The 27,031-nt window shown below is 42.7% G+C and overlaps 1 protein-coding gene across 5 annotated transcripts in view; it reads left to right on the top strand.

Moving 5' to 3' along the window:
• The window catches only part of tsnare1 (T-SNARE Domain Containing 1), an 849,044-nt gene that overhangs the window by 454,063 nt on the left and 367,950 nt on the right, over nucleotides 1–27,031 (top strand). For all 5 annotated transcript variants that reach the window (XM_060824473.1, XM_060824475.1, XM_060824474.1 and 2 more), the window contains 2 exons: nucleotides 2,527–2,617; nucleotides 5,676–5,750. In XM_060824473.1, the coding sequence (XP_060680456.1) occupies nucleotides 2,527–2,617; nucleotides 5,676–5,750 (166 nt within the window). The remainder of the gene's footprint in view (nucleotides 1–2,526; nucleotides 2,618–5,675; nucleotides 5,751–27,031) is intronic.

Raw genomic sequence — 27,031 nt, forward strand, 5'->3', positions numbered from 1 at the left:
TTCACCTTTCCAATTTAAAAAACTCTTGGAAAAAGTTGAATCACCTGAATGAGATTTAACTGTAGTCGCAACAGTTCAAAATTGCTGCTGAACACTTTCACTGAGTCTTGTCTTTGCAGAATGTTAAGTTTCTTCATTATAATAAGAAAAATTCATACTTCATATTTGAAAGTTTATGATATTTTACCTCAGATATTAATCTCAACATCATTACTTAGTTTGCTGTTTGCTGAGTGAAATCTGATCGTGCTCTTTGCTTCCTGGTTCGCTCACAATGAAGATATGTCAGTCTGGAGTGCTAACAGCACTGCCGCTACACATCTGGAGATATCATTGACAAGGCTCCCAATTTAATCTGCTATTACGAAAGAGAATGTATGCTGGAGAGATTGCTTCCATTGCCATGGGTAACTTCCCTCAGTACCAGTGGCAAATGCAATTGCTTCATCACCAGCCACACAATCCAGCCTACTGTTGACCTTTGAGACAGAAATAGTATCAGAAGGACAGAGCAAGGCAACAGGGAAGTTATTGAGTTTACGATGCTCTCTGAAGACTCTGGGAAGCTGATTCACAACTTTGTAGCTCATTCAAGGTTGGATATTAAGCAAGTGTCTCAATGCATGGAGTGAAGGGGGTCAAAAGAGGTGATTAAAAGGTATCACTGAGTGTCATCTTATAGAAGCTCATAGCTATAGTTGAGAAATCAGAGAATTCTAAGATATCAGTTTAGTGGTGGGAGAAGAATGTACTAGCAACAGTGCTTTAGTCTCAAGTTATGGATAAGAGGCTCAATAGAAATGAATGCTGAAAATGTGTTGCTGGAAAAGCGCAGCAGGTCAGGCAGCATCCAAGGAGCAGGAGAATCAACGTTTTGGGCATAGGCCCTTCTTCAGGAAACAGTTGATTACTGAAGAAGGCTCATGTCCGAAACGTCGATTCTCCTGCTCCTTGGATGCTGCCTGACCTGCTGTGCTTTCCCAGCAACACATTTTCAGCTCTGATCTCCAGCATCTGCAGTCCTCACTTTCTCCTCAATAGAAATGAATGGCAGGATAGAGGCATTAGCAGAGGATGGTATACTTGATCATGTTGAAAGGTGCACAGATCAAGGAGGTTATAGTGAATGCTATTTGTGATGTTGACTAGGGTTGTTATGCTCCTGTTGGAGGTATAGAAATATGGAGAGGTTGAACCGATAAGTTGTGAGAGGCAGTGAAATAAGGGCTGAGAGTAGACAACACAGTTAACTTGGAAGAAAAATTTGAGGTTGATCATGGGTCACAGTTTGCAAGGGGTATGCATTTACATTATCTTGCAAAGTGTGGGTGATAATACCCTCTGCAAAGGAGGGGGGAATACCCAAGGAGAGAGAACCATTTGTAATGTTCGCTGAAATGGGAAGTAGGTTAGTCAGTGGAATGGGGTTGAAAGATCAGGAGAAAGTGAGGACTGCAGAAGCTGGAGATCAGAGTTGAGCATGTGATGCTGGAAAAGCACAGCAGATCCGGCTGCATCCAAGGAACAGGAAAATTGACGTTTCAGGCATAAGCCCTTCATCAAGAAGGATTCCTAATGAAAGGCTTATGCCTAAAACATTGATTCTCCTGATCCTTGGATGCTGCCTGACCTGCTGTGCATTTCCAGCACCACACTCTTAAAGAAGCAGGAGACAGGTCTTTTGGTCAGATTAGTACAGAGAACACATTAGAAGAGAAGTAGATACCAACAATAATTTAAATTTATGGAGTGCGTTTAACACAATCAAGCAAGAGCTTAGGAATTGGGCAAGGGCAGATCATTGTGAAAAGGGGTTGTTCATCCTTTTTTGACAAAGCTAAGTTGAAATGTAACAAAAGCAATAGATAGTCTCCACTTCATTGACAAAGAAACTCATGAGCTTCTCACCTGAGGGAGAAGGGAGTTCTCAGAACAGGTTGGTTGTAAAACAATGGAACCAGGGGCTCACTTTCTCCTACAGGATTATCTAAAAGCAGTATTTTGGCAGTGAGAAATAAGGTTGAACAGATTTTGATGATGTTGAGACAAATGTCGTGATGGATGGCTAAATTAATAGTTTGCCAGACATGTTTAAGTCTTGTACTTGCATCCACAAACCTAGGGACAGTACCTGGGGAGCACTTAGTATTAGAGATGGTTTAAGAATTACTGAGGAAAAGTATTCAGTTGGTTTCTTCCAGAATTGTTTTGCTGATTAAACACAAGTTTTATGACTTCAGTGTTTTGCTTTGCTTTTTGCCACAGAGAAAACATTCCTTTATGTGATTTGATGCCGTTAAAATATCTTGACTTGAATTATGGGGACCAAAGTGAAATTCAAATGCCCCAATATTATATTGAATTTGTAATTCTACAAGGGCATATTGATATCTTGTGATATTTCCATTTAAATCTCTGATGATTGCGTCCTAATTGCTGTTCTTTCCACAGTTAGTTCAGCTGTTTTATTTCAGATGCAGCATTTATTTTATTTATTGTTTCCTCCTCCCTTCTGTCTTGCCAAAGGCACACAACGCAGCAGGAGACGAATAAAACCATCAGCTCTTCAACAAAGTATATTAAGCAGCTCTCGGAAATAGTGCGTGGATCATCCAGGGTAAGTGCAGCTGAAATGTAACAATAACTTAAATATTATGCAAACGAGTCCTGAAACCAAAATGCAATTGCCAGAAAATTAAAACCAGTAAGATTTGCATATAAAATATAATTACTCCTCGTCTTGGCTGTAAGCCATTTTTAACTAATATAGTCATTGGACTTTTACATCCTGAATTATTAATCGACTTTAAATGCAGCTTTCATTAATACATTAATAATGAAATCCCTTTTAATATGTAAACTCTGCCATTTGTTTTTGCAGTTGATGTGCCAGAGTTTTTTGGGCACCTTTTTTGCAATAGTGAAACAATGCAGTTCAGATCTGCTAGGTTTTAAATCAAACTGTTTTAATCAGTCTGTAGAAAAACTTAACAGACTTATAGATTTTGATCACAAAACACTTACAGAAAGATCATAGCACCTTAGACTAACAAAATAGAATTTAGTTTATTTGTCCAACGTTATACAGTTGCCTCTGGTGATGGCAACTCTGCAAAAGAATTTTGAGGTTGTGAAAAGACTGATCCATGGGTTTTTAGGGGCATCATAACATGAAGTTATTGCGTTAACAGTTCATGCATTCATTGTTCATATGAAATTGTTCAATATAAGTTACAGTACATTAAAGATGGCATCCCAAACTAGGAACATTGTGTCTGTACCAATAGACTCATCAAAGGCAATTCAAGTTCATTGCCATAATTAATTCCACTGTCACAATCAACAATGCCAATTGCTGGACTGTTATTCTCTAGTGATCATCCTACAGTGATTTGAGTCTGCAAAGTAATGACAGCGAGTATCCCAGGTAAAGATACAGGAGACACTCGCTGCATGCTGGTTCCCAGTGCCACAGTGGGAATCCCTGCAAAAAGACTCAGCACAACCTGCGCAGCCAAGAAAGGGTAAGATTCACCCCCTTGTATCAGTAATAACGACCAGAAACCTGTTAAATTGTCATAAAACCCAAAAGAGAAAATGCTGGCGAATCCCAGCAGGTCTTTGTGCCTCTGTTGAGATTTGTTCCTCTCTCCACAGACTATACCAGGCATGCTTAATTTTATTAGCACTTTCTGTGTTATGTTGAATTTGCAGCATTTGCAGGACTTTGCTTTTGTAATAGTAAAGTACAGTCTTGTTCATGAATTTCTCTTGGGAAGAACCTTACTCATTCTGGCCAATGTGTGACACCAGACCCTCAGCAATACGCCGTCCCTAATCAGTGCTTTAAAAAAAATGGCTCAGCAGCCCACTATGTGAAGGGCAGTAATTGCCATCTTTGCCTGTGATGCTGGCATCCCATGAATAATAACAAATTAATTCCTCCTGCACTTGCTGAAACATGCGTTATGTTGGGAGGTGGGTGGGGGGAATGTGTGTGTGTGGAAGCAGTGAGGTTAGATGTCTTGCCTCGTGGTGGCAGAGCTGTTGACCTGAAAGCTGCCTTTTCAGATTTTTTAACATGTATATTCAGCAAACACGAATGATGTTAAACCTGTCAGCTGGCCACCAAGGAAATGTTGTCTCCCATGACAACAGACTTTGACAACTCACTTGCTTTTGAATTTTGCCTTGAGCAGGCAACCGGATCATGAGATGCCTAACCTTCTCCCATTGATGTGCAGCTGCCTTATATTCAGCAAACAATTACACAGACAGAGAGGGAGTGAGAGAGAGAGAGAGACAACATTTTGTTTCCTAGATGTTTGAATTCTGTTTTGCATCCTGCAGGGTGCTTGTCTTGTTTGGCCTGAGCACACTGTCTTATTACTTTTCTTTCTCTACTCTCTCACTCATGAGATGACTGACTTGGCAAATTTTCTCTGCCTGAGTCAGGAACTCCTTGCTTTTTCTAGTTGTTGGTCTTGTCAAAGCGCTGTCTCAGTCCCAAACATTAGTGACCCCTTTTTTCTGTTCTACCTGCAAGGTTTCTCTGGAAAAATGAACCGGCAAACATTAAACATTATTTCATGCTACCGTCCACAAAACATTTTTTTTCAATTTACCATTTAAAGTTAATTTGAGGTGATTGCAGATATTACTGCTCATCAAACACCAAGTGCCATTCCTGAACTTGAATCAAGGTGATTCTTGTCATCTTTTCATTCTAAGCCACTCTGTCTCTTTGCTGCTCTTGTGCTTCATCACTGATCGCACCATACTGTTAGCAGATTGGTATTCCAGCACTTTTTGGTGCAAGTATTATGATGTGAGTTGGGCACCTAAAATGTTGACTTCATGATCTATATCACTAAATATGCCATCCCACGCAATGTATCCTACCTTTGCCTTCGCATACCCTTGATTTGTTTGTAGAATCATAGGATCCCTTCAGTGTGGAAGCAGGCCATTTGACACACTGAATGTCCGAAGAGCATCCCACCCAGGACCCCTGCATTCTGCATTCCCCAATAGCTAACCCACATAGCCTGCACATGCCTGGACACTATGAGTAATTCTACATGGCCAATCCACCTAACTTACACAACTTTGGACTGTGAGAGGAAACCCACGCAGACACAAGGTGAATTTGCAACCTCCACACAGGCAGTCTCCCGAGGCTGGAATCAAATCTGCGTCCTGGCACTGTAAGGGAGAAGTGCTAACCACTGAACCACTGTGCAGCCCTGTTGTTATCCCCTTATTTGTTCTAACAGGCCAAAGGTTGTAAGCTGGTGAACACAAAAGCTGTAAATCAACAGCCCCAATAATGAGTCATTATTAATGTCAGGGACGCAAGGTTTGAGGCGAAAAAAAAATACACTTCAGTCCATCTGCATTTAATAGTGTGAAGAGTTAATATCCTAACACACAGTCCCTTTCCTGAGAAAAAGGCTGCCCCTTAAATATTAACCCATCTCATCACATCTTAAACATCTTAAAATAAAAACCTGTTTTATTGCTATTTGTTTTAGATGTCCTATCCTTTCTTCATGTATCTAGCATACTGATGGAGTCTGAGGGAATGGGTTTGTTTAGATAATGGTATGTTTAATTCAAGTCTCAGGGAGGCAAAGGAACTATTTAATTGATGTTTTTATTTTTTTTGACTTCAGCGAGAATGGTTGCAGTTGGATAGGCTTAAGAACCAGCTTTCGGACTCTATCCAGCGCTATGGAGGGTTGCAGAAGGTAAATCTTTTGCTTCTTAATGTTTAAAACCTGTTATTTTCTCTGCAGTTCCTACAGTCGTGAGGGTTTGGTGTTTCACCCTGTTTCAGAGTTACACAGTGCTGGATTGCAATGAATGATGCTTCTCTCTGATGTGGTTTGTAGTGACTCGATTTATCAGCCATTGATACCTGTAGCAATTAAATATAGAGAGCAAATTGAAGGCTGCTATTAGAATGAATAACTCCTGCTATCCTGTCATGCTTCTGTCAGGCAAGCGAGATGAATTTTTAACACTCATATCTCTATCATATGTAAACATTCATTTTCATCACAGCTAAACATACTTCCCTTAAAAAAATGTTAAGGATGATTTGAAAAGCAACTAAACGATTAATAGTAACCATAGGCAGCAACAAGATGATTAGATGTTCATATATGCATTTCATTAGCATACTTGGAATATTAAATTGCCTGTATGCATTTGTTTTTATTTTAGATTTCCAGGTTTCACTTGTTTCTTTTACACTGAGAGACCATGAATAGATGCTGGATCTTAGGATGTATCCCTCCACGGGGACATTAGTTGGTACTGATTGCTTACTGGGGAAGGAGGTGGATAGCAGGATGGACAAGGAGTGGGCATAATCGAGATGGTAGAAGCAATCTGTGAGATGGGGAAAAATACATGTGGGAGACTTGGTAAGAAGGGCAATCAATGACCTGAAGCAGGTATTGGGAACTGTGAGAGAGACATTTAACAATGCCACTACCCCACTTCACCCCCATCTCCCCCACCCTTCTTCCTCCCAACCAAGTTCCCCCATCCCATCCCTTCACACTCTCGTGCATGAGGATAAAGTACTCGTGGCAAGGGGAACAAGACCCTTAGGTAACTAAATAGAGGCAACTTCAAAACCTGAGTGGACTCAAGGATAGCGGGGTAACTCTACAGACCCTTGTAAATTCCTCTCGGGTCAAGGATACGCTCTAGAATTGACATGCTGACCCAGTGGGAAATTGGTGATGAGGGAGAATGATTAGAAAATCTAGCTAATAGAATCAGGACTACCTTTAAGTGTAGTTTGAGGAAAATGGAGCATAACATCCATCAGGATAATCTCAATAATAATTATGAATGCAAAATAATGTTAAATTCTTCATTTTGGCACATGAAGCAACAGAAGGTTCGAGACTTGCCTGAGTCATTTTCCCTTCGATTTCTTGGCAAAACTTAACTTCAAAGTAAAATCAATCTGTTGGCATAAGTCAAAGTCTTCTTCACATTGCACCTTCCCTTCAAAATGTATAGTGCTGAGTGATGTATTTTAATCAAATATACCATACTTTCCTATGATTGCTTCATGCATACCATCCTTCATTGTTCTTAATTTATTTCGCGACTGCATCTAATGGAGCCGGTCATCACTCACTTGTTGGGAGAATTACATGGGTGCCTCATCTTGATCAGCTCACATGTTTTCTGTGGAAATAACTTGTATTCAGCCTTACTGCATTCCAGAATGATAAATATTACAATTAACGTTTAAATATTTGCTTACACAATGCCAAACGAAGTTTGTCAACATTGTGCGGACCTCATGAATTCAGATTTTGATTTGAGGCACCACAATGATTATTGGTTTCTCCTGCCATCTTTAATACATGAGTTCTACTCAAAACTTGTTTCTGAAATTGTGAGTGAAATGATTGGGATCTAACATCTTGAGCCTCGGGCACTCACATTACATTTTAGGCTGATTTGCTATTCAGTATGTGTTGTGCAGAAGAATTACTCCAAGACTGGAAAATGGTGCAACGCAATTTTTTTTTAACTTGATGTGCTGTTATTTGGGTCACCGATACTGTACACAAGCACATGAAAAAAAAAACTATTTGGGAAACACAACATATCCCTTTTCTGATCCGATCCCAATCCCCACAAATCCCTCCCCTTCATGATATGTTTCCGCTGCTTTCTGTAAATAAATTATTGTGCCCACCTTACAACAGTGAAAGTTTAATTGATATAGATCTTTTCAATTCCTGATGATGTCCCAAAGCACAATACAATCAACGAATTATTTATTAAGTACTATAACTTTTGTGTTGAAGAAAGTGTACAAATTTACACAGAACAATATGCCGTTAAGAATCTGGAATGCGAAACAAATCTATTTTGTTGGTGTTCTCGAGGGATAAGTGTTGGTCTGGGCAAAAAGGCTACTCTCTATTTTCTATTCAGTTCTGCTGTGGGAACATTCATCTCTGTAATTTGTTTTACTACCTCGGAGTTTGGTTGCAGGACAAAGGCCTGCAATGTGTGAAATAAAAACAGTAAATGCTGGAAGTGCACAGGTCAGAAAATATCTGTGGAGAGAATGTGAGATATCATTTCAAATTGCCATTAGAAGTGAGTTTCATCACAGTTCGGCCTGAATTTACAGATTTATTTCATATTTTCCATTTCTGAATTGTTTTGCTTTATGTCTTGGCCTAGCATGAACATCAAAACAAAGTGTTGGATGAAATGGATGTGCGTCAAGTTGTGGTTAAATGAGAGTAATCTTGGTGTATCGAATCCTGTAAGTTATAAAGGGGAGGGATGAATGAGGCTATGAAGGTAATGTTTATGTCCAGGGCGGAATGTAAAGTGGCTGTTATAAACTTTCAGAATGATGGTAGTCTCCTTATTGAAATTTATATCACAGTTTTTACTTTGTTTTCACCTTTTACCTCTGGTTGTGAAATATATTAATACCATGTAAGCAAATTATTAATGAGGCCAAGTTGTAAAATAAATTAATTTCCCAGTAATTAAATGTGAGGAAATTTAGCATATTTACAGTTAGGTTTGTTAAAAGAAAGACATCTAATTTTATAACAATTTTCAATCACATCTTTCAAACATCTCGACGTTATGTCATTGTGCCAATTGTGTTGCATCTGCAAATTGAATGACTGAGAGATGAGTGAGCTGTTAGTATCATTTTTGTGTTTTGAGAGTAAATAAGAATTACTATTATCACAGGAGGTCAGTTCATTTATTTATACCTGCCCAACATCACCAGAACAGTTGGTAGTGTTTGAAATTGCAAGCTCTGACTCATTACTAGTTAATTTCAAATGTTTCATAGAACATAGAACATTACAGCGCAGTACAGGCCCTTCGGCCCTCGATGTTGCGCCGCCTTGTCATACTAATCTGAAGCCCATCCCACCTACTCTATTCCATGTACGTCCATTTGCCTATCCAATGCTGACTTAAATGCACTTAAACTTGGCGAATCTACTACCGATGCAGGCAAAGCATTCCATACCCTTATTACTCTCTGAGTAAAGACACTACCTCTAACATCTGTCTTATACCTATCGCCCCTCACTTTAAAGTTGCGTTCCCTTGTGTTTGCTGTCCCCATACTTGGAAAAAGGCTCTCCCTAACCAACCTTCTGGTTATCTTGTATGTCTCTATTAAGTCACCTCTCAACCTTCTTCTCTCTAACGAGAACAGCCTCAAGACCCTCAGCCTTTCCTCGTAAGACATTCCTTCCATACCAGGCAACATCCTAGTAAACTCCTCTGTACCCTTTCCAAAGCTTCCACATCCTTCTTATAATGCGGTGACCAGAACTGTACACAATACTCGGCCATACCAGAGCTTTGTACAGCTGCAGCATAACCTCCTGGTTCCGGGACTCAATCCCTCTATTAATAAAGGCCAAAACACTGTATGCCTTCTTAACAACCCTGTCAATCTGGGTGGCAACTTTCAGGGATCTGTGTACATGGATACCGAGATCTCTCTGCTCATCTGCACTCCCAAGAATCCTACCATTAGCCCAGTACTTTGCATTACAATTACTCGAGCCAAAGTGTATCACCTCACACTTGTCCTTATTAAACTCCATTTGCCACCTCTCAGCCCAGCTCTGCATCCTACCTATGTCTCTCTGCAACCTGCTACATCTTTCGTCACTATCCACAACTCCACTGACCTTAGTGTTGTCCGCAAATTTACTAACTCACCCTTCTAAGCCGTCATCCAGGTCATTTATAAAAATGACAAACAGCAGTGGACCCAACACCGACCCTTGCGGTACACCGCTAGTAACTGAACACAAAGATTAACATGTTCCATTAACTACAACCCTCTGTCTTCTTTCAGCAAGCCAATTACTGATCCAAACTGCTAGGTCTCCCACAATACCATTCCTCCGCATTTTGTATAATAGCCTACTGTGGGGAACCTTATCGAACACCTTGCTGAAATCCATATACGCCACATCAACCGGTTTACTCTCATCTACCTGTTTGGTCACTGTCAAAAAACTCAATAAGATTCATTAGGCACGGCCTACCCTCCACAAAACCGTGCTGACCGTCTCTGATCAGATTATTCTTTTCCAGATGGTTATAAATCCTCTCTCTTATAACCTTTTCCAACCTTTTACCAACAATTGACGTGAGACTCACTGGTCTGTAATTACCAGGGTTGTCTCTACTACCCTTTTTGAACAAGGGAACCACATTTGCTATCCTCCAGTCCTCAGGCACTATTCCTGTAGACAATGGTGATTTGAAGATCAATGCCAAAGGCTCGGCAATCTCTTCCCTTGCTTCCCAGAGCATCCTAGGATAGATCTCATCCGGCCCAGGGAACTTGTCTATTTTCACACTCTGCAGTATTTCAAATACCTTTTCCGTGTGAACCTCAATCTCTTCTAGTCTAGATGCAAGTATCTCTGTATCTTCCTCGCCAACATTTTCATTTTCTATCATGAACACTGTTGAAACATATTTATTTAGTGCTTCCCCTATCTCCTCTGACTCCTCACACAACTTCCCACTATTATCCTTGATTGGCCCTAATTTAACTCTCGTCATTCTTTTATTCCTAACATACCAATGGAAAGCCTTAGGGTTAACCCTGATCCTATCTGCCAACAACTTCTCATGTCCCCTCCTAGCTCTTCTGAGCTCTCTTTTTAGGTCTTTCCTGACTTCCTTGTAACCCTCAAGCGCCCTAACTGAGTTTTCACATTTTGTCCTAACATAAGCCTTTTCTTCTTCTTGACCAGGGAATCTATTTCCTTAGTAAACCATGGCTCACTCGTTCTATATCTTCCTCTCTGCCTGACAGGTACATACTTATCGAGGACACAAAGGAGCTTTTCCTTGAATAAGCTCCACATTTTTAATGTGCTCATCCCCTGCAGTTTCCTTCCCCATTCTACGCTTCCTAAATCTTTTCTAATTGCATCATAATTTCCCTTCTCCCAGATGTAACTCTTGCTCGGTAGAGTACACCTATCCCTTTCCATCACGAAAGTAAACCAGACAGAATTGTGATCGCTGTCTCCAAACTGCTCACCTACTTCCAAATCTTAACACCTGGCCAGGCTCGTTGCCCAGTACTAAATCTAAAGTGGCTTCGCCCCTTGTAGGCCTGTCTACATACTGTGTCAGGAAGCCCTCCTGTACACACTGAACAAAAACTGACCCATCTATAGCACTCGTACGGTAGTGATCCCAGTCAATATTTGGATAGTTGAAGTCACCCTTGCCAATTACCCTGCTTCTCTCACTCCTATCGAGAATCATCTTTGCTATCCTTTCCTCTACATCTCTGGGACTATTCTGAGGCCTATAGAAAACTCCCAGCATGGTGACTTTTCCTTTCCTGTTTCTAATCTCAGCCCATACTACCTCAGTTAACGAGTCCCCAAACATCCTTTCTGCAACTGTAATATTGTCCCTGATCAACAATGCCACACCTTCCCCTCTTTACCATCTTTTCTGTTCTTACTGAAACATCTAAATCCCAGAACCTGCAACAGCCATTCCTGTCCCTGCTCTATCCATGTCTCTGTAATGGCCACAACATCAAAGTACCAGGTGCCAACCCACGCTGGCAGTTCATCCACTTTATTTCGGATGCTCCTCGTGTTGAAGTACACACACTTCAAACCAGGTTCTCGCTTGCCAGTGTCAGATACTTGATTTGGGAACTCCCTACTCTCATCCTCTTCTGTACCTGTCCTACAATTCTGGTTCCCATCCCCCTGCTGTATTAGTTTAAATCCACCTTAATAGCTTTAGCGAATTTCCCACCCAGGATATTTGTACCCTCTGGTTTAGATGAAGACCATCCTGCTTGTAGAGGTCCCACCTACCCCAGAAAGAACTCCAATTATCCAAAAACCCGAAACCCTCCCTCCTGCACCATCCCTGTAGCCACATGTTCAACTCCTTTCTCTCCCTATTCCTCACCTCACTAGCACGTGGCATGGGCAGAAAACCAGAGAAAACAACTCTGTTTGTCCTAGCTCTAAGCTTCCATCCTAGTTCCCTGAATTTTTGCCTCAAATCCCCATCTCTCTTCCGACCTATGTCGTTGGTGCTAATGTGGACCACCACTTGGGGCTGCTCTCCCTCCCCCCAAAGGATCCTAAAAACACGATCAGAGATATCATGCACCCTGGCACCCGGGAGGCAACACACCAACCGTGAATCTCTCTCATCCCCAGAACCTTCTATCTTTCCCCCTAACTATTGAGTCGCCAGTGACTACTGCTCTTCTCCTCTTCCCCCTTTCTTTCTGAACAGCAGGTGCCCCACTGCTTTCCCCTGGTAAGTCATCCCCTCCCAACATATCCAAAACGGTATACTTATTGTTTAGGGGAATAGCCACAGGGGATCCCTGCACTGCCTGTCGGTTCCCTTTCTGTCCCCTAACTGTCACCCATCTGTCTTTTCCTTTTATCTGTGGAGTGACTACCTCTCTGTATGTCCTGTCAATAGCCCCCTCTGCCTCCCGAATGATCTGAAGTTCATCCAACTCCAGCTCCAGTTCCTGAACACGGTTTTCGAGGAGCTGGTGTTGGGTGCACTTCCCACAGATGTAGTCAGCAGGGACACTAGTGGTGACCCTTATTTCCCACATTCTGCAGGAGGAACATTCCACTGCCCTACATTCCATCCCCACTGTTCTAACTCCCAAAGTGACTACTAAAAAAAAAGGATGAGGAAATAAACTATTTACCTTACCTTGTCAATCTGGCTCCCACAACTTTTTTTTAGGTTAGAGGAGGAAGATGGGTGGGAGACACTACCCAAGTAATATTCTCTGCTTGTCAGCTTTATATTTTAAAAAAACATCCTATCTGGTGATATGCTGTGGCTGAGATCCAGTAAACTACTGAAATAATATTGATTTATCTCTGGAAGTCCAGAAAAGAATTTGGTTTATCATCTGAGTAATGTCTCACATTACAGCACCTGGTAGATTGGCACCCGAGACTGAGGGTTCAGGATGACAGTGTCTGTTGGATTATCCAAGTGGATTATCCATTTGTCCCCAAGACATAAACTGGATTGACAGCTCCATGCCATTTCAGAGGAAGCACTCATTGTTAAACACAACCGTCACAACTTTTCCTGAAGATGACACAGGATGTTCACCTGCTTTTTCAGGTGGATGGAAATGATCCAGTCATGCCTATGATATTGAACATATATTTAGATTACTTTAGGTTAGATTACTTACAGTGTGGAAACAGGCCCTTCGGCCCAACAAGTCCACACCGACCTGCCGAAGCGCAACCCACCCATACCCCTACATATATCCCTTACCTAACACTACGGGCAATTTTTTAGCATAGCCAATTCACCTGACCCGCACATCTTTGGACTGTGGGAGGAAACCGGAGCACCCGGAGGAAACCCATTTCTGTCAGTGTCCTGATGAACTTCTCTTCCTCAATTGGCCTAAGGTCATAACTCAAGCAAAGTGATCATTTATTGAATTTACTATCTCTGAGTCCCTGCTGTTTGCACTTGGATGCTGCTCTGACCGAGTTAACAGTGACTTCAAAGCAATTTATTGATTGTCTTGCACTTTGGAATGTCCTTCTAAAAAACTGAAGCTAAAGAAACATGCACAATAGTATCGCAGTTTTAACAGTGAGTTAGATACTTGAAATTATGTGTTGTAGAGTTATTGGTTGTTTATGTATTGGCAGAATTAAGAAGCATTCACTAAAGATTTGCAGCAATTTTGAGACCAGGTTATTTTGGGAGTTTTCATTCCTTACAGTGAAATTGGGATTAAAACATGAACTGTTGGAGGGAAATTATTATGAATCTTGAGAGATTCAAGATAGTGGCAGAGGAACAGGGCTGCATGTGGACTCTTGCTTGAGGGTCATCCATTCTTGCTTGCTTTCTCTTCTCTCTCTCTCTCTCTTTTCTCTTTCTTCTTCAGCTCTTTTTCTTTCATTTTTCTTCACTTTGGAGCCTTTTGTGCTGGGTTAGTCGGTGAAACCCATATGGCAGCCAGAACTGGCCACGTGTGGATGGTGGTTTCTGCTGGCAGTTCGAGGTATTGGCAGATGTGGCTCCTCACTGTGACTAGAGGCAGTGATGGCAGCAGCAGCAGAGATGTCCCCTCGGCATTTGGAACTGGTGGCAGTGGCAGTGGCAGCAAAGCTCCTTCAGCCATTGGAGGTGGTGGAGTTTTCAAGGTGGTGGCATCGGCAAGGCAACATCTCTGCAGAGGCAACTGGAACGGCACTCGTGGCGGTGGCCTGGTCTAGCAGCTGAGCCAGGGACTCTTGGCTGCAGTATGCCCAGAGCAGGGAGTCCTGGCATTGGTGAGTTTGCAGCAGCGTGGTATGCCTGCAGCCGGGACTGCTAGCATCATCGAGGTGGCAATGGTGCCAGGGATTCCTGACTGCCGGGCAAATATGGGTTCAGCATGTGACCTGGCATCGGCATCAGTGACAGCATTAACAAGGTGGACCTGACAACAAAGAGATAGCATGTAGAGTGGTGACTCCTACATTGGAGAGTTTGACACAGCCGCGGTGAGACAGTGGCAGTGCTGATATCATTGGCGAGCCTGCTCGGGACTCTCTTTCAGTTGCATCTTTTATCCTTTTTATTCTTAAACTATTCAAAATGGTGCCAGATTATGGTGACTATTAAAGCGTTTCACTGTATTTTATTGTATTATTCAGAGTAAAATGCAAATAACAAATAATCATTCTCTCTCACTCTCGCGCTCGCTCTCTCTCTCTCTCTCTCTCTCTCTCTCTCTCATGCACTCACTCACACTCACTCACTCACCCATGGAAGTGAGTGGAAATGTGAACCCAGTCCTGAAAATCAGAGAGTTTATTTGGGAATATTATAGTCCAATACTTTACCCACCCACTTGGCCATTTTTGATTATACCTCGCACAGGCACACGGATTCCTGTTCTTTCTGCCTTTAACTGAAAATTATACAATCTAATGTATTACTGCCAAAATTAACAGCTAGTTGGATTATTTTATGACCCTTAAGGGGTATGAAACATCCTTTATTATCTATAATTTTTCATGTGCACTTATGCTGTCAAAATAAATCATCAGTAAAATCACAGGTGTTTGCTCCCCACAAAAGAAAATAGCAATAGAAGCTCATCCCAACACCAGCTTTATTTTAGTCCAAGAAAATGGAGGAGAGGTTTTGTTTAGTTGTGTTATATTTTAAATATCATAAGAAAACATTTAAAAATAGGTGTACTTTCTGGACAACAGATTGATTTTGTCCAAAGTAACAATCAGATAAAATCTTACAATATAACTAAAAGATAATGATGGTAATTAACCTTTTGTAGATTTTGAGATTGTGGCACAGTGGCTCAGTGGTTAGCACTGCTGTCTCACAGTGCCAGGGACCTGGGTTCTTCTGGGTGCTCCAGTTTCCTCCCACAGTCCAAAGATATGTAGCTTAGGTGGATTGGCCATGCTAAATTATTCATACGGTCTAGGGATGTGCAGACTTGGTGGAATAGCCAAGGGAAATGCAGGGACAGGGAAGGGGGTTGGGTCTAGGTGGAATGCTGTTCGAAGAGTTGGCGTTAACTCTATAGATCAAATGGCTTTCTTCCACACTGTAGGGATTCTACGATTCTATGAAATATTCAATAACTTGTGAGGAAAAAGACTTCGACAATTTGATGACCTGTTTTTGTGGGAATTTTATCTGTTAGATGGTCCAAGCTCATCACAGCAACATCCCAAGCACCAAGCATTAACAATAACTCTTAGGGGAGGCTTAAGTGATGAAATTCTAGGAAAAGCCTTTCTCAAAAAATCACCTTGAGACAATGGTTAGACATGACATGTCAAATTACTGAGAGAAGAAATGATAGTGAGGTGTGTTTTTTTTGACACATTCTACACTTGATCCTGCATTTTGCTTCTCACTATGTCCTTATTCATTCATTGCTAATAAAGATCACTTCCATATCTTGCGCCAATGCAACAAGTCACAGATACCCTATTCAAATTTGTCTCATAGATTTTACAATAGCCATGTCTGCCAAAAAATAAGTCAAGTACGAGTATCTTCACTTTTTAAAAATAATTATTTTCTAGTTTGGATCCACATTCCCTTGTCCTGGACATAGTGTTCATTTTGAATATTGCTGTGACATGCAACATTTCCATCCCTGTTATTATGGGTCAAAGTCCTGGAATTCCATCCCTAATATTATTGTGGGCCTACCTACAGTACATTGGCTGCAGTGGTTCAAGAAGGCACCTTCTCAAGGACAGCTACGAATGGACAGCAAATGCTGGTCCAGTCAGTGATGCCCACATCCCGTGATTGAATAAAAGGTAACGTGAAATGTCTTATTTTATTGTCAGAAGGACAGTTCAATTGTTAACTTAATCGCCCTTCTCCATATTGTTTCCAGCATTTGTGCCATATGGTGGATAAACATGGATCGGTACTTTATGTAAACTAATTGTCATATCCAATGAATTTGCACTCTATCCCTTAATCTTTGCACTCTCACATCCAGTTGCCACATTCATTTGATGGTTTAAGAGTTTTTCTCACAAAATTCTATAAATCCTTTTCTAATACAAACTGGTTCTATCGAATTTGTGCTCTATCTATACATTTCCTTTGTACAACCTGTTAACTTTCCATCTTTCTACTTTCAAGTGCATCTTCTAATTTTTCAGTCCAACCTTCCAATATTTCCAGATCACACTTAAAAGAGTTGCTTCTCTTCGCTATAGCATTCCCTTACAATATCTGAATTTATAGAGTTACGAAACTTGGAAACTTTGACGAAAAGGGCTTTGAACAATTCCTGTAAAAGCCCGATAGCCTCAGCTTCCCATAATTTCCATCATCTTACTCAATGCTGTGTTAATACCTATGTTTCCTTCTAATTGGAAACCTTTTATTTTAACCTTCAAAAGTATCTTCCTGTAACTTTATATCAAAGACTCTGCTGTCAAGTCCAAGCTTATTAGTTCACTTGAGTTCACTACATCAGCCAACGAAGCCTATTACATCTTGAGGTGTACTCTGAAGTAACCACAATACCAGAGAGAGACCATTTGGATCATCTCATTGGCTCTCTGTAGAGTAAACATGCTCAAGAGCTGGCCTGGGTCCCAGAATATGGCTGAACATGCTGCGCGGCAAGCCTTGTCCAGGTCACAAAGAAGAGAAAGTAAGTGGATTTGCTGCAAATGTATTTGTCCAATTTACTCACGCTTTCCCCTCCATCCCAGAACAATGAAAAGGTTCCCCTCACCCTCAGCTTCCACCCCATTAGTCTTGCATTCAAAGGATCTTCCTCCATTTTCCCCCCCATCACCAGAAAGATGTCACCATCGAACACGTCTTCCCTTCTCTCCACTATCACCATTCTGTAGGAGCTGTTCCTTTCCTGACATCCTGGTTCACTTCTCCATCACACATTCTCAGTCCCCTGTGGTGCTTGGCTGTGTGAGCACAAAAGATACAACACTTGTCCATTCACCTCCTCCCTCATCATCCAAGGCTTCAAACATACCTTCCAGGTGAAGCAGCATTTCATCTGGATTTCTTTCAATCTCGCGTACTGCATTTGCTGCTCACAATGCAGCCTCCTTCACACCAGCGACACCAAACACAGATGAGATAACTGCTTTGCAGAGCCCCTCCACTCTACCCATAGGAATGAGCCTTTTGTCCCAGTTGCTTGGCACTTCAATAAACTATCTTGCTCTCGGTGGTCAGATTGCTGAAACGTTCCAATGACACACAATGAATGGAACAACACCTCATTTTCCCTAGGCACCTTACAGCCTCTTGGTCTCAATATTAAAGTAAATAACTTGAGAAACTGATCACATGACCAAATTTATATAGTTGCACCACTGGAGACATCTCATTTGGATGCATCACAAGACCACAAGAAACTAAAAAGCCATGAACACAGCCCAGTCCATCATGCAAACTAGGCTTCCATCCATTGACTCCATCTATACTCCCCTTTACCTTGGGAAAGCGACCAATATAATCAAAGTCCCCTCCCATCTTGGTTATACTGTTTTCTATTGGGCAGAAGATGTACAAGTTTGAATGCACAAATAAATAGATTCAAGGACAGCTTCTTCCCTGCTATTATTAGACTTTTGAACATCCCTCTCAAATGTTAATTCTGACCTCTCTCTCTCTGCACCTTCTCTGTGACAGTTAACACTATATTCTGGGAGAAAAGTGAGGTCTGCAGATGCTGGAGATCAGAGCTGAAAATGTGTTGCTGGAAAAGCGCAGCAGGTCAGGCAGCATCCAAGGAACAGGAGATTCGACGTTTCGGGCATAAGCCCTTCTTCAGGAATGAAGAAGGGCTTATGCCCGAAACGTCGAATCTCCTGTTCCTTGGATGCTGCCTGACCTAATGCGCTTTTCCAGCAACACATTTTCAACACTATATTCTGCCCTTGTTCTACTACTCTGATATATTTTTTATGTAACAATCTGCCTGTATAGCACACAAAACAATACTTTTCACTGTATCTTGATGTGAAGGTGCTGGTGTTGGACTGGAGTGGACAAAATGAAAAAAAATCACACAACGCCAGGTTATAGTCCAACAGGTTTATTTGGAATTACAAGCTTTTGGAGTGCTGCTCCTTTGAAAGATAGCTGGATTGCTGTTAAGTGTTGCATCTCTTAGAATAATTTGGAGGCACAGACAGCCTTACAGGGCACTTCACACTTTCAATGCATTATCTCGGCCAACATGGCACCTATTGTTAAAGTTCACTTGAGAATGTAACTTTAATGTGTAAATTCCAGAAGTTTCTTAAAGAACTGAAACCAACATGCCCATTCTAAAAGATGAGAGACTTAACAAACAATCTAAGTCTTTCTCAATATATAATATCAGTTACATCACACTGCAAACTTTTGCTATAAATTCTGTGTCCCACGATCTTTTACTCCACAACCACCTAATGAAGGAGCAGTACTCCGAAAGCTAGTGCTTCCAAATAAACCTGTTGGACTATGACCTGGTGTTGTGTGATTTTTATGTTTTAGAATGGGTTGCAAGTTTCATTCATTAATATGTAAATCGCAGAACTTGGAGCAAGTCACAGTCCTGAGGTAAACTTAACAACAATTTTGGTTTGTTCAATATATGACACTATGATCTTTTACTATGAATTCCATGTCCTGTGATCCTGCCCCACTAGCTGCTTGACAAAGGAGCAGCACTCTGAAAGCTTGTACTTCCAAATAAACCTGTTGGACTATAACAGTTGACTGTATCTTGGCATATGTGACAACAATAAATTGATCAGTCCAACATGATGTCAGCTATATTTTCTCCTCCATTCCCCCCAAGGCCTTGGCTTGCTCATGTCTTGTTTACTTTGCCTTCAGTAGAGAGGACCCATTCACTCCCTTTCTCACCTTAATTCACAATTATTGTGCATGCCTTTTTCTCCTTCACCTCAATTAGCAACTCCTTTGTCTTTTGCCCTTGACCACTACACCATCTGACCCCTCTCCTGCCTCTGCCAAATATACGAGTGTCACCATTTTCTAAACCCTTTCAGTTCTAAAGAAGAGTCATATTGAACTTGAAATTTCTCTCTCCACAGATGCTGCCAAACTTGCTGGGTTTCTCCAGCATTCTCAGTTTTTGTTTGGGATTCCCATTGTATTCTCTTGTTCAAAGCCTGGACTGGCTAGTCTTCGATCATGAGCCAAGTCGAAAAGCTTTGTGTTGCTTACTTTTATCTAAATCTGTTATTATCTTCTATATCTCTGTCAGATCTCCCCAAATCTTATTTGCTTCAATGTAGCTTCTGCAACGAAACCTTAAGGATAACTTCCCTCATCCTTGTAACCATTCTGCTGAAGTATCTCCACATCCTGTTTCGGGTCTGCACCTTCTCTTTAAAGTGTGGTGACCAGAACCAAAACCTGTTCACCAGTTATGGTCAAACTATTAAACTTTATAACTCCATTATAAGGAGAAACCATAACAGGCCACCAAAGATACAAAGATAGCCATTTCCCCAATGTGCAGAAGAGACCTTAAGCACAGGCCTCATGCTAACATAATCAAGGTAGCAATAGAGAAGACAATAATCACAGAATGGCGCTATACCAATTCATGAGGACAGATCAGATACCTTCAAAAGAAGAAGATGCAAAAAAAAAAGCAGATTTACTCAGATGAGAGGTACAATGAAAGCCAGTAATGTTTTCTGGATCAGTTGATTTTCTTTTGCAGTTCTTCAAACGCTGCAGATGTGCTCAAAATGAGCAGTATTGGACTTGTGGACAAATCATTCCAAAGATATCAAATAGCATCAGGTTTGCATACCAGCAAAGTAAAGTGCCATGTTAGAGCGTCCCTGTGCGCCATTGAGCTGATTGCTGGTTATATCTCATAAAACAGGTCAAAGAGATGACAACTGATTTTAAATGCAGCCTGTAGATATTCACTGCATTTTCAGCCCAAAACAAAATCATGTAATTGAGCGGGCATGATTTTAATGAGGTTTCGGGGCCATGGGGAATCCATTGATTGTATCTTGTGCACCTATGCAGTTGAAATTATGGATCTTTGCAAAGTGAGCTTATTCATAATGGACTCAGACAGTTGAATGCAGCCCCACACACTGAAAGGCTTGTGAAACTAAGGGACAAGGACAGGGAAAACAGGACATCAGTCATTGTGAAGTTTTCATATTAAAGGACCAGGTTATAACACTGATGGCAGGAGTGCTCAGCAGAGGAAGCAGTCTTCTCAATCTTGGGAGATAGGACACTTGCATCGTTTTGAAGATCAAAAAATGTTGGAAAAGGGACAAACCAAAAGAGATTATCTGACAGGCAGATGGAGGCCGTTCAGCCTATGCCGGTTGTATTACTGTCAATGTCCTGCCTTTTCCCCATATTCCTGCACACTATTATCACACAAATAATTATCCAGCGTCCTCTTGAACTTGCCTCCATTAGGATTCAATTCCTTAACTCTCTATGTGGAAGAGCTTTTTCGCGTATCACCTTTTATTTACTTTATTCATTACTTTACATCCGTACTTATTTGCTCATATTTCTTTTACGAGTGGGATCAGCTTCTCCCTATTTGCTGTATCCAGCCTGCTCATGAATTTGAAAACCTCTATCAAATACCATCTCAGTCGTCTTCTCTACAATGAGAACAGCCCTGATGTCTTCAATTTATTCATGTCACTGAAATCTTTCGGTCTTCATGCTACGATTGTAAATTGTTGCTGCACCCTCTCCAATAGATTTGAATTTTTATTGTGATGTGGTGCTACAGCTGTATGAAAGCTCCAGCTGAGGTCAAACAAGTGTCTTGTTCAATTTTACCATCACCTCCTTGCTCTTGCATACTCTATGCCTCTCTTAATAAAACTATATATAGTGCCCTGCACCTGGGGGAGACCAAATATGTTGCCAAAGCTTACTGCCTGGACTGTAGCTCTGACCTCAACAAGGGGAAATAAGATGATTTGACACAAATTGCTAGTCTGTGGGTTGAGCAGTGAGATATCCCACAAAGGTCCTGTGGTGGCCCCCAAGATAGGATGGTCACCCACACCTTCATTGTTGTCAGACCCACTGCAGTAGCTGACCTAGTTCTGTGATCATGTCCTGGGACATCCTTAGCCTACAGTGATAGTCTATGCCTCACTCATCTGGAGGAAATGGCATTGAGAGTGATAGACACTGGGCCTTCTACACCTTCTGAGTACTCTGAGAGGGCTTTCAACTACAGCATCTTCATGTGGCTGCTGTTTGAAGGTTGCTGCTGGTCCTGGGCTTGCTGAAATATCTGTTCCTCTTCCATGTCTCTAAGGTTTTGTTGCATCATAGCAACAGCAACGAGAGCCCCTGCTGCGGACAGATCCATCAGTCATACTCACAATGAGTCTGGGCATGAAAAATAAACAGAACAGGTCCTTGCTGGTGTGTGTAGTCAGCTTTTTCATCACTTACAGACGATGGCTAAGCATACTCCACTGCACAAAGAGCCCTCCACAAGGTGGACTATGAAATGATCCGACATGGAACTTTGACCTATGACTTCAGTCTGATGAATGCTGCACCAGTCAATTTGGAAAGGGAGGTTGCAAGTTCTGTATGAGACCTGATGGCTTGTATTCCCAGCCTCACATAAGAGCATTTTAGATACTGGAACAGAATTAGACCATTTGGCCTATTGAGCCTGCTGTGCCAATCAATTGTAATGGATGTTGACTGCCCAGTTCAAGATGGGCAGGAATCTGTTCCACATCCATGGAGCAACCTATGAGTTTGTGTGTTAAGTTTGTGCTTTGCGAGTCGCAGGTGCTACTTCTAAATTTGTCTGTGATATTCCTCTGCATCACAGAGCTGATGATCTTCAATGACCAATAATGTGGTCAAGAATGCTTGTGACTGGCATTTGTAACTCACAGCTGGACACTGCATGCATTTCAACACAGGGCGCTATGGATAGAGATAACCATAACCTATGCACTGTGCGAGTGCATGAATAATATTCCTGCCCCTTCAACTACCACATTTTTCTCAAACATTGAGCCTGCCAGATAAGAGAGAAATAAACTCCATGACCTCTGCCCCACTCAGGGTGTGGTTACAGCCATTTTCCACTTGCAATGCTCATTTAGGAGTTGATCGAAGGCAAAGTGGGCTGTACTTAACATAGTGAGTCTCTGGCTCAGCTTGGTAATCAAGGACCCACCCCCACCCTGGTTCTGAATCTCAATTTCTCCCGCTTGGTACTCTTTGGCCAGTCCATCTGTATTAATCGTGCACATGTTCTCACACACCCCCTGGAATGACATCCATAGCTCTCCTCATTACCCACTGAGAACCAGCTCTACAGTCCAGTCTTGCCCAATATTAAGCTGCAAGATTCTTTAGGGCCCCACAGTAGTGGAGACTGCCGATTACCCCCTTCCTGCCACGTCCGTTTTTGCACTATTTTACATTCCCCCCAACTCACCTTTACATGTTGAACTCATCACCCTCCTTGTCCAATCTGTATCCGAGATCGCTGCTCTCAATCCCTTCTTTGAGTTCCCCAACTGCTCTAACATAGTAATATTCCTTGATTAAAAACCCTTGACCTTCATTCCACCAGCTTCCAAGACTGACCATAGCCTACTCCTCTGATTGAGTTGGATGGACAGTCTTGACTCTTAACTGCTAACCAATCTCTGTGCAGCTTCCTGACATTCCCATGATTGTTTTCACTGGACCCTTCAGATTGACTGTGGCTACTCCCTGGACTGGAGTGCAATGGACATCCTGAGCATGTCCAGCCTATGTGTGGAGGCAAAAGTGACGACTGCAGATGCTGGAGAAAAGAGTCTAGATTAGAGTGGTGCTGGAAAAGCACAGCAGGCCAGGCAGCATCCGAGAAGCAGGAAAATCTATGTTTCGGGCAAAAACCCTTCATCAGGAATGAGGCAGGGAGCCTCCGGGGTGGGGCTGGGGAGAAGGTAGCCAGGAGTACAATAGGTCAATGAAGGTGATAGATCAGAGAGGAGGGTGGAGTGGATAGGTTGGAAGGACAATTGGCAGGAAGGACACGTCATGAGGATGGTGCTGAGCTGGCAGGGTCAAACTGGGGTTAGGTGGGGGGAGGGGAAATGAGGAAACTGGTGAAGTCCACATTGATGCCCTGAGGTTGAAGTGTTCCGAGGCAGAAGATGAGGCGTTCTTCCCCCAGTCGTCGGGTGGTGAGGGAGCAGCAGTGGAGGAGCCCCAGGACCTGCATGTCCACGGCAGAGTGGGAGGGGGAGTTGAAATGTTCAGCCACGAGGCAGTGGGGTTGATTGGTGCGGGTGTCCCGGAGATGTTCCCTAAAGTGTTCTGCCTAGCTGTGTGACTGACAGTGTCCAAACTCTTGGACAGAGGTTTTTTTAGATTAGATTAGATTACTTACAGTGTGGAAACAGGCCCTTCGGCCCAACAAGTCCACACCGACCCTCCAAAGAGCAACCCACCCAGACTCATTCCCCTACATTTACCCCTTCACCTAACACTACAGGCAATTTAGCATGGCCAATTCACCTAACCTGCACAGTTTTGGATTGTGGGAGGAAACCAGAGCACCTGGAGGAAACCCATGCAGACACGGAGAGAATGTGCAAACTCCACACAGACAGGGGGGAATTGAACCCGGGTCTTTGGCGCTGTAAGGCAGCAGTGCTAACCATTGTGCCGCCCTGTGATGTCCTTGACTTATTGTACCAGAAACCCATTATGATGGAAGTACTCCTCTCTTGACCTAAACCTTTAAGAGTTTGAAAGATGCCCACATGGTTGAAGCATGTGACGTGTGTTTGCTGATGGTGCATGCTGCAGGTGTGAGGTTGACATAGCATAGCAATATGTCCATCCCCTGGAAAGCATGCCGAGCAGTCCAGCATTAGGTCTCCGCTAAGACAGAAGTACTGAGAGTCTTTAAAGTCTGGCTGAGGGGGCAAAGAGAGTAAAGGCAATACAAGGCAGAGACACAGTTTGCATTGAACTAAGTATGAATTCAGCAAGCAATGAGGGAGCGATCAGCTCTGGAATGCAGCCTGGTTTCTTCTATCAGGTGGGTGCCTATCCTGCTACGGAGAGTCCTTGCCACCATATTCCAATTAAAATATGTTGGCTCACTGCAAAGTGCACCACTAAAGTGCCAGACAGAGTTGTATATGTGTGTGGAGATGTATCATGAGTGCACATTGATGCTAGTTTGTGTAGGATGCCAGTCTGTACATGTGGTTACTACCTGTGGCATGTATTCCAAACTGTTGGTGTCACATTTTACTATGGAAAAGGACATGGGAGGTATAGAATGTAGGGAAATAGATGATGATATCATGAAAAATGTCCATATAACACAGGAGGAAGTGCTGGATGTCTTGAAATGCATAAAAGTGAATAAATCCTAAGGACCTGATCAGGTGTACCCTAGAACTCTGTGCGAAGCCAGGGAAGTGATTGTTGGGCCCCTTGCTGAGGGAGGTTGGCTAACGTGGTGACTCTGTTTAAGAAGGGTGGTAAGGACAAGCCAGGGAACTAGAAACGAGGGAGTCTGATGTTAGTGGTGGGTAAGTTGTTGGAGTGAGTCCTGAGGGATAGGATGTACGTGTATCTGGAAAGATAAGGACTGATTAAGGATAGTCAACATGGCTTCGTGCGTGGGAAATCATGTCTCACAAATTTGATTGAATTCTTTGAAGAAGTAACAAAGAGGATTGATGAGGGCAGAGCAATGGATGTGATCTATATGGACTTCAGTAACATATTCAACAAGTGTTCAACAGTCCCCCATGGGAGACGGGTTAGATCTCATGGAATACAGGGAGAACTAGCCATTTGGATACAGAACTGGCTCAAAGGTAGAAGACAGAGGGTAGTGATGGAGGGTTGTTTTTCAGACTGGAGGCCTGGGACCAGTGAAGTGCCACAAGGATCGGTGCTTTGTCCACTACTTTTCGTCATTTATTTAAATAATTTGGATGTGAGCATAAGAGGTATTGTTAGTAAGTTTGCAGATGACAACAAAATTGGAGGTGTAGTGGACAGCGAAGAAGGTTACCTCAGATTACAATGGGATCTTGATCAGATGGGCCGATGGGCTGAGAAGTGGCAGTTGGAGTCTAATTCAGATAAATGTAAGGTGCTGCGTTTTGAGAAAACAAATTTTAGCATGATTTATACATTTAATGGTAAGGTCTGAGGGAATGTTGCTGAACAAAGAGACCTTGGAGTGCAAATTCAAGTTTTAGATAGGTAGGATAGTGAAAAAGACATTTGGAATGCTTTCCTTTATTGGTCAGAATATTGACTACAGGAGTTGGGAGGTCATATTGCAGCTGTACAAGACATTGGTTAGGCCACTTTTAGAATATTCTGGATCAGTGGTGCTGGAAGAGCACAGCAGTTCAGGCAGCATCCAACAAACAGCGAAATCGACGTTTCGGGCGAAAGCTCTTCATTAGGAATAAAGGCAGTGAGCCTGAAGCGTTGAGAGATAAGCTAGGGGAGGGTGGGGGTGGGGAGAGAGTAGCATAGAGTACAATGGGTGAGTGGGGGAGGGGATGAAGGTGATAGGTCAGGGAGGAGAGGGTGGAGTGGATAGATGGAAAAGGAGCTAGGCAGGTCGGACAAGTCCGGACAAGTCATGGGGACAGTGCTGAGCTGGAAGTTTGAAACTAGGATGAGGTGGGGGAAGGGGAAATGAGGAAACTGTTGAAATCCACATTGATGCCCTGGGGTTGAAGTGTTCCGAGGCGGAAGATGAGGCGTTCTTCCTCCAGACATCTGGTGGTGAGGGAGCGGCGATGAAGGAGGTCCAGGACCTCCATGTCTTCGGCAGAGTGGGAGGGGGAGTTGAAATGTTGGGCCACGAGGCGGTGTGGTTGATTGGTGCGGGTGTCTCAGAGATGTTCCCTAAAGCGCTCTGTTAGGAGGCCCCCAGTCTTTCCAATGCAGAGGAAACCGCATCGGGAGCAACGGATACAATAAATGATATTGGTGGATGTGCAGGTAAAACTTTGATGGATGTGGAAGGCTCCTTTAGGGCCTTGGATAGAGGTGAGGGAGGAGGTGTGGGCACAGGTTTTACAGCTCCTGCGGTGGCAGGGGAAAGTGCCAGGATGGGAGAGTGGGTCGTTGGTCGGGGTGGGCCTGACCAGGTAGTCACGGAGGGAACGGTCTTTGCGGAAGGCGGAAAGGGGTGAGGAGGGAAATATATCCCTGGTGGTGGGGTCTTTTTGGAGGTGGCGGAAATGTCGGCGGATGATTTGGTTTATGCGAAGGTTTGTAGGGTGGAAGTTGAGCACCAGGGGCGTTCTGTCCTTGTTATGGTTGGAGGGGTGGGGTCTGAGGGCGGAGGTGCGGGATGTGGGCGAGATGCGTTGGAGGGCATCTTTAACCACGTGGGAAGGGAAATTACAGTCTCGAAAGA

This window comes from Hemiscyllium ocellatum, chromosome 4 (assembly GCF_020745735.1).
Source record: "Hemiscyllium ocellatum isolate sHemOce1 chromosome 4, sHemOce1.pat.X.cur, whole genome shotgun sequence".
Classification (NCBI taxonomy): domain Eukaryota; kingdom Metazoa; phylum Chordata; class Chondrichthyes; order Orectolobiformes; family Hemiscylliidae; genus Hemiscyllium; species Hemiscyllium ocellatum.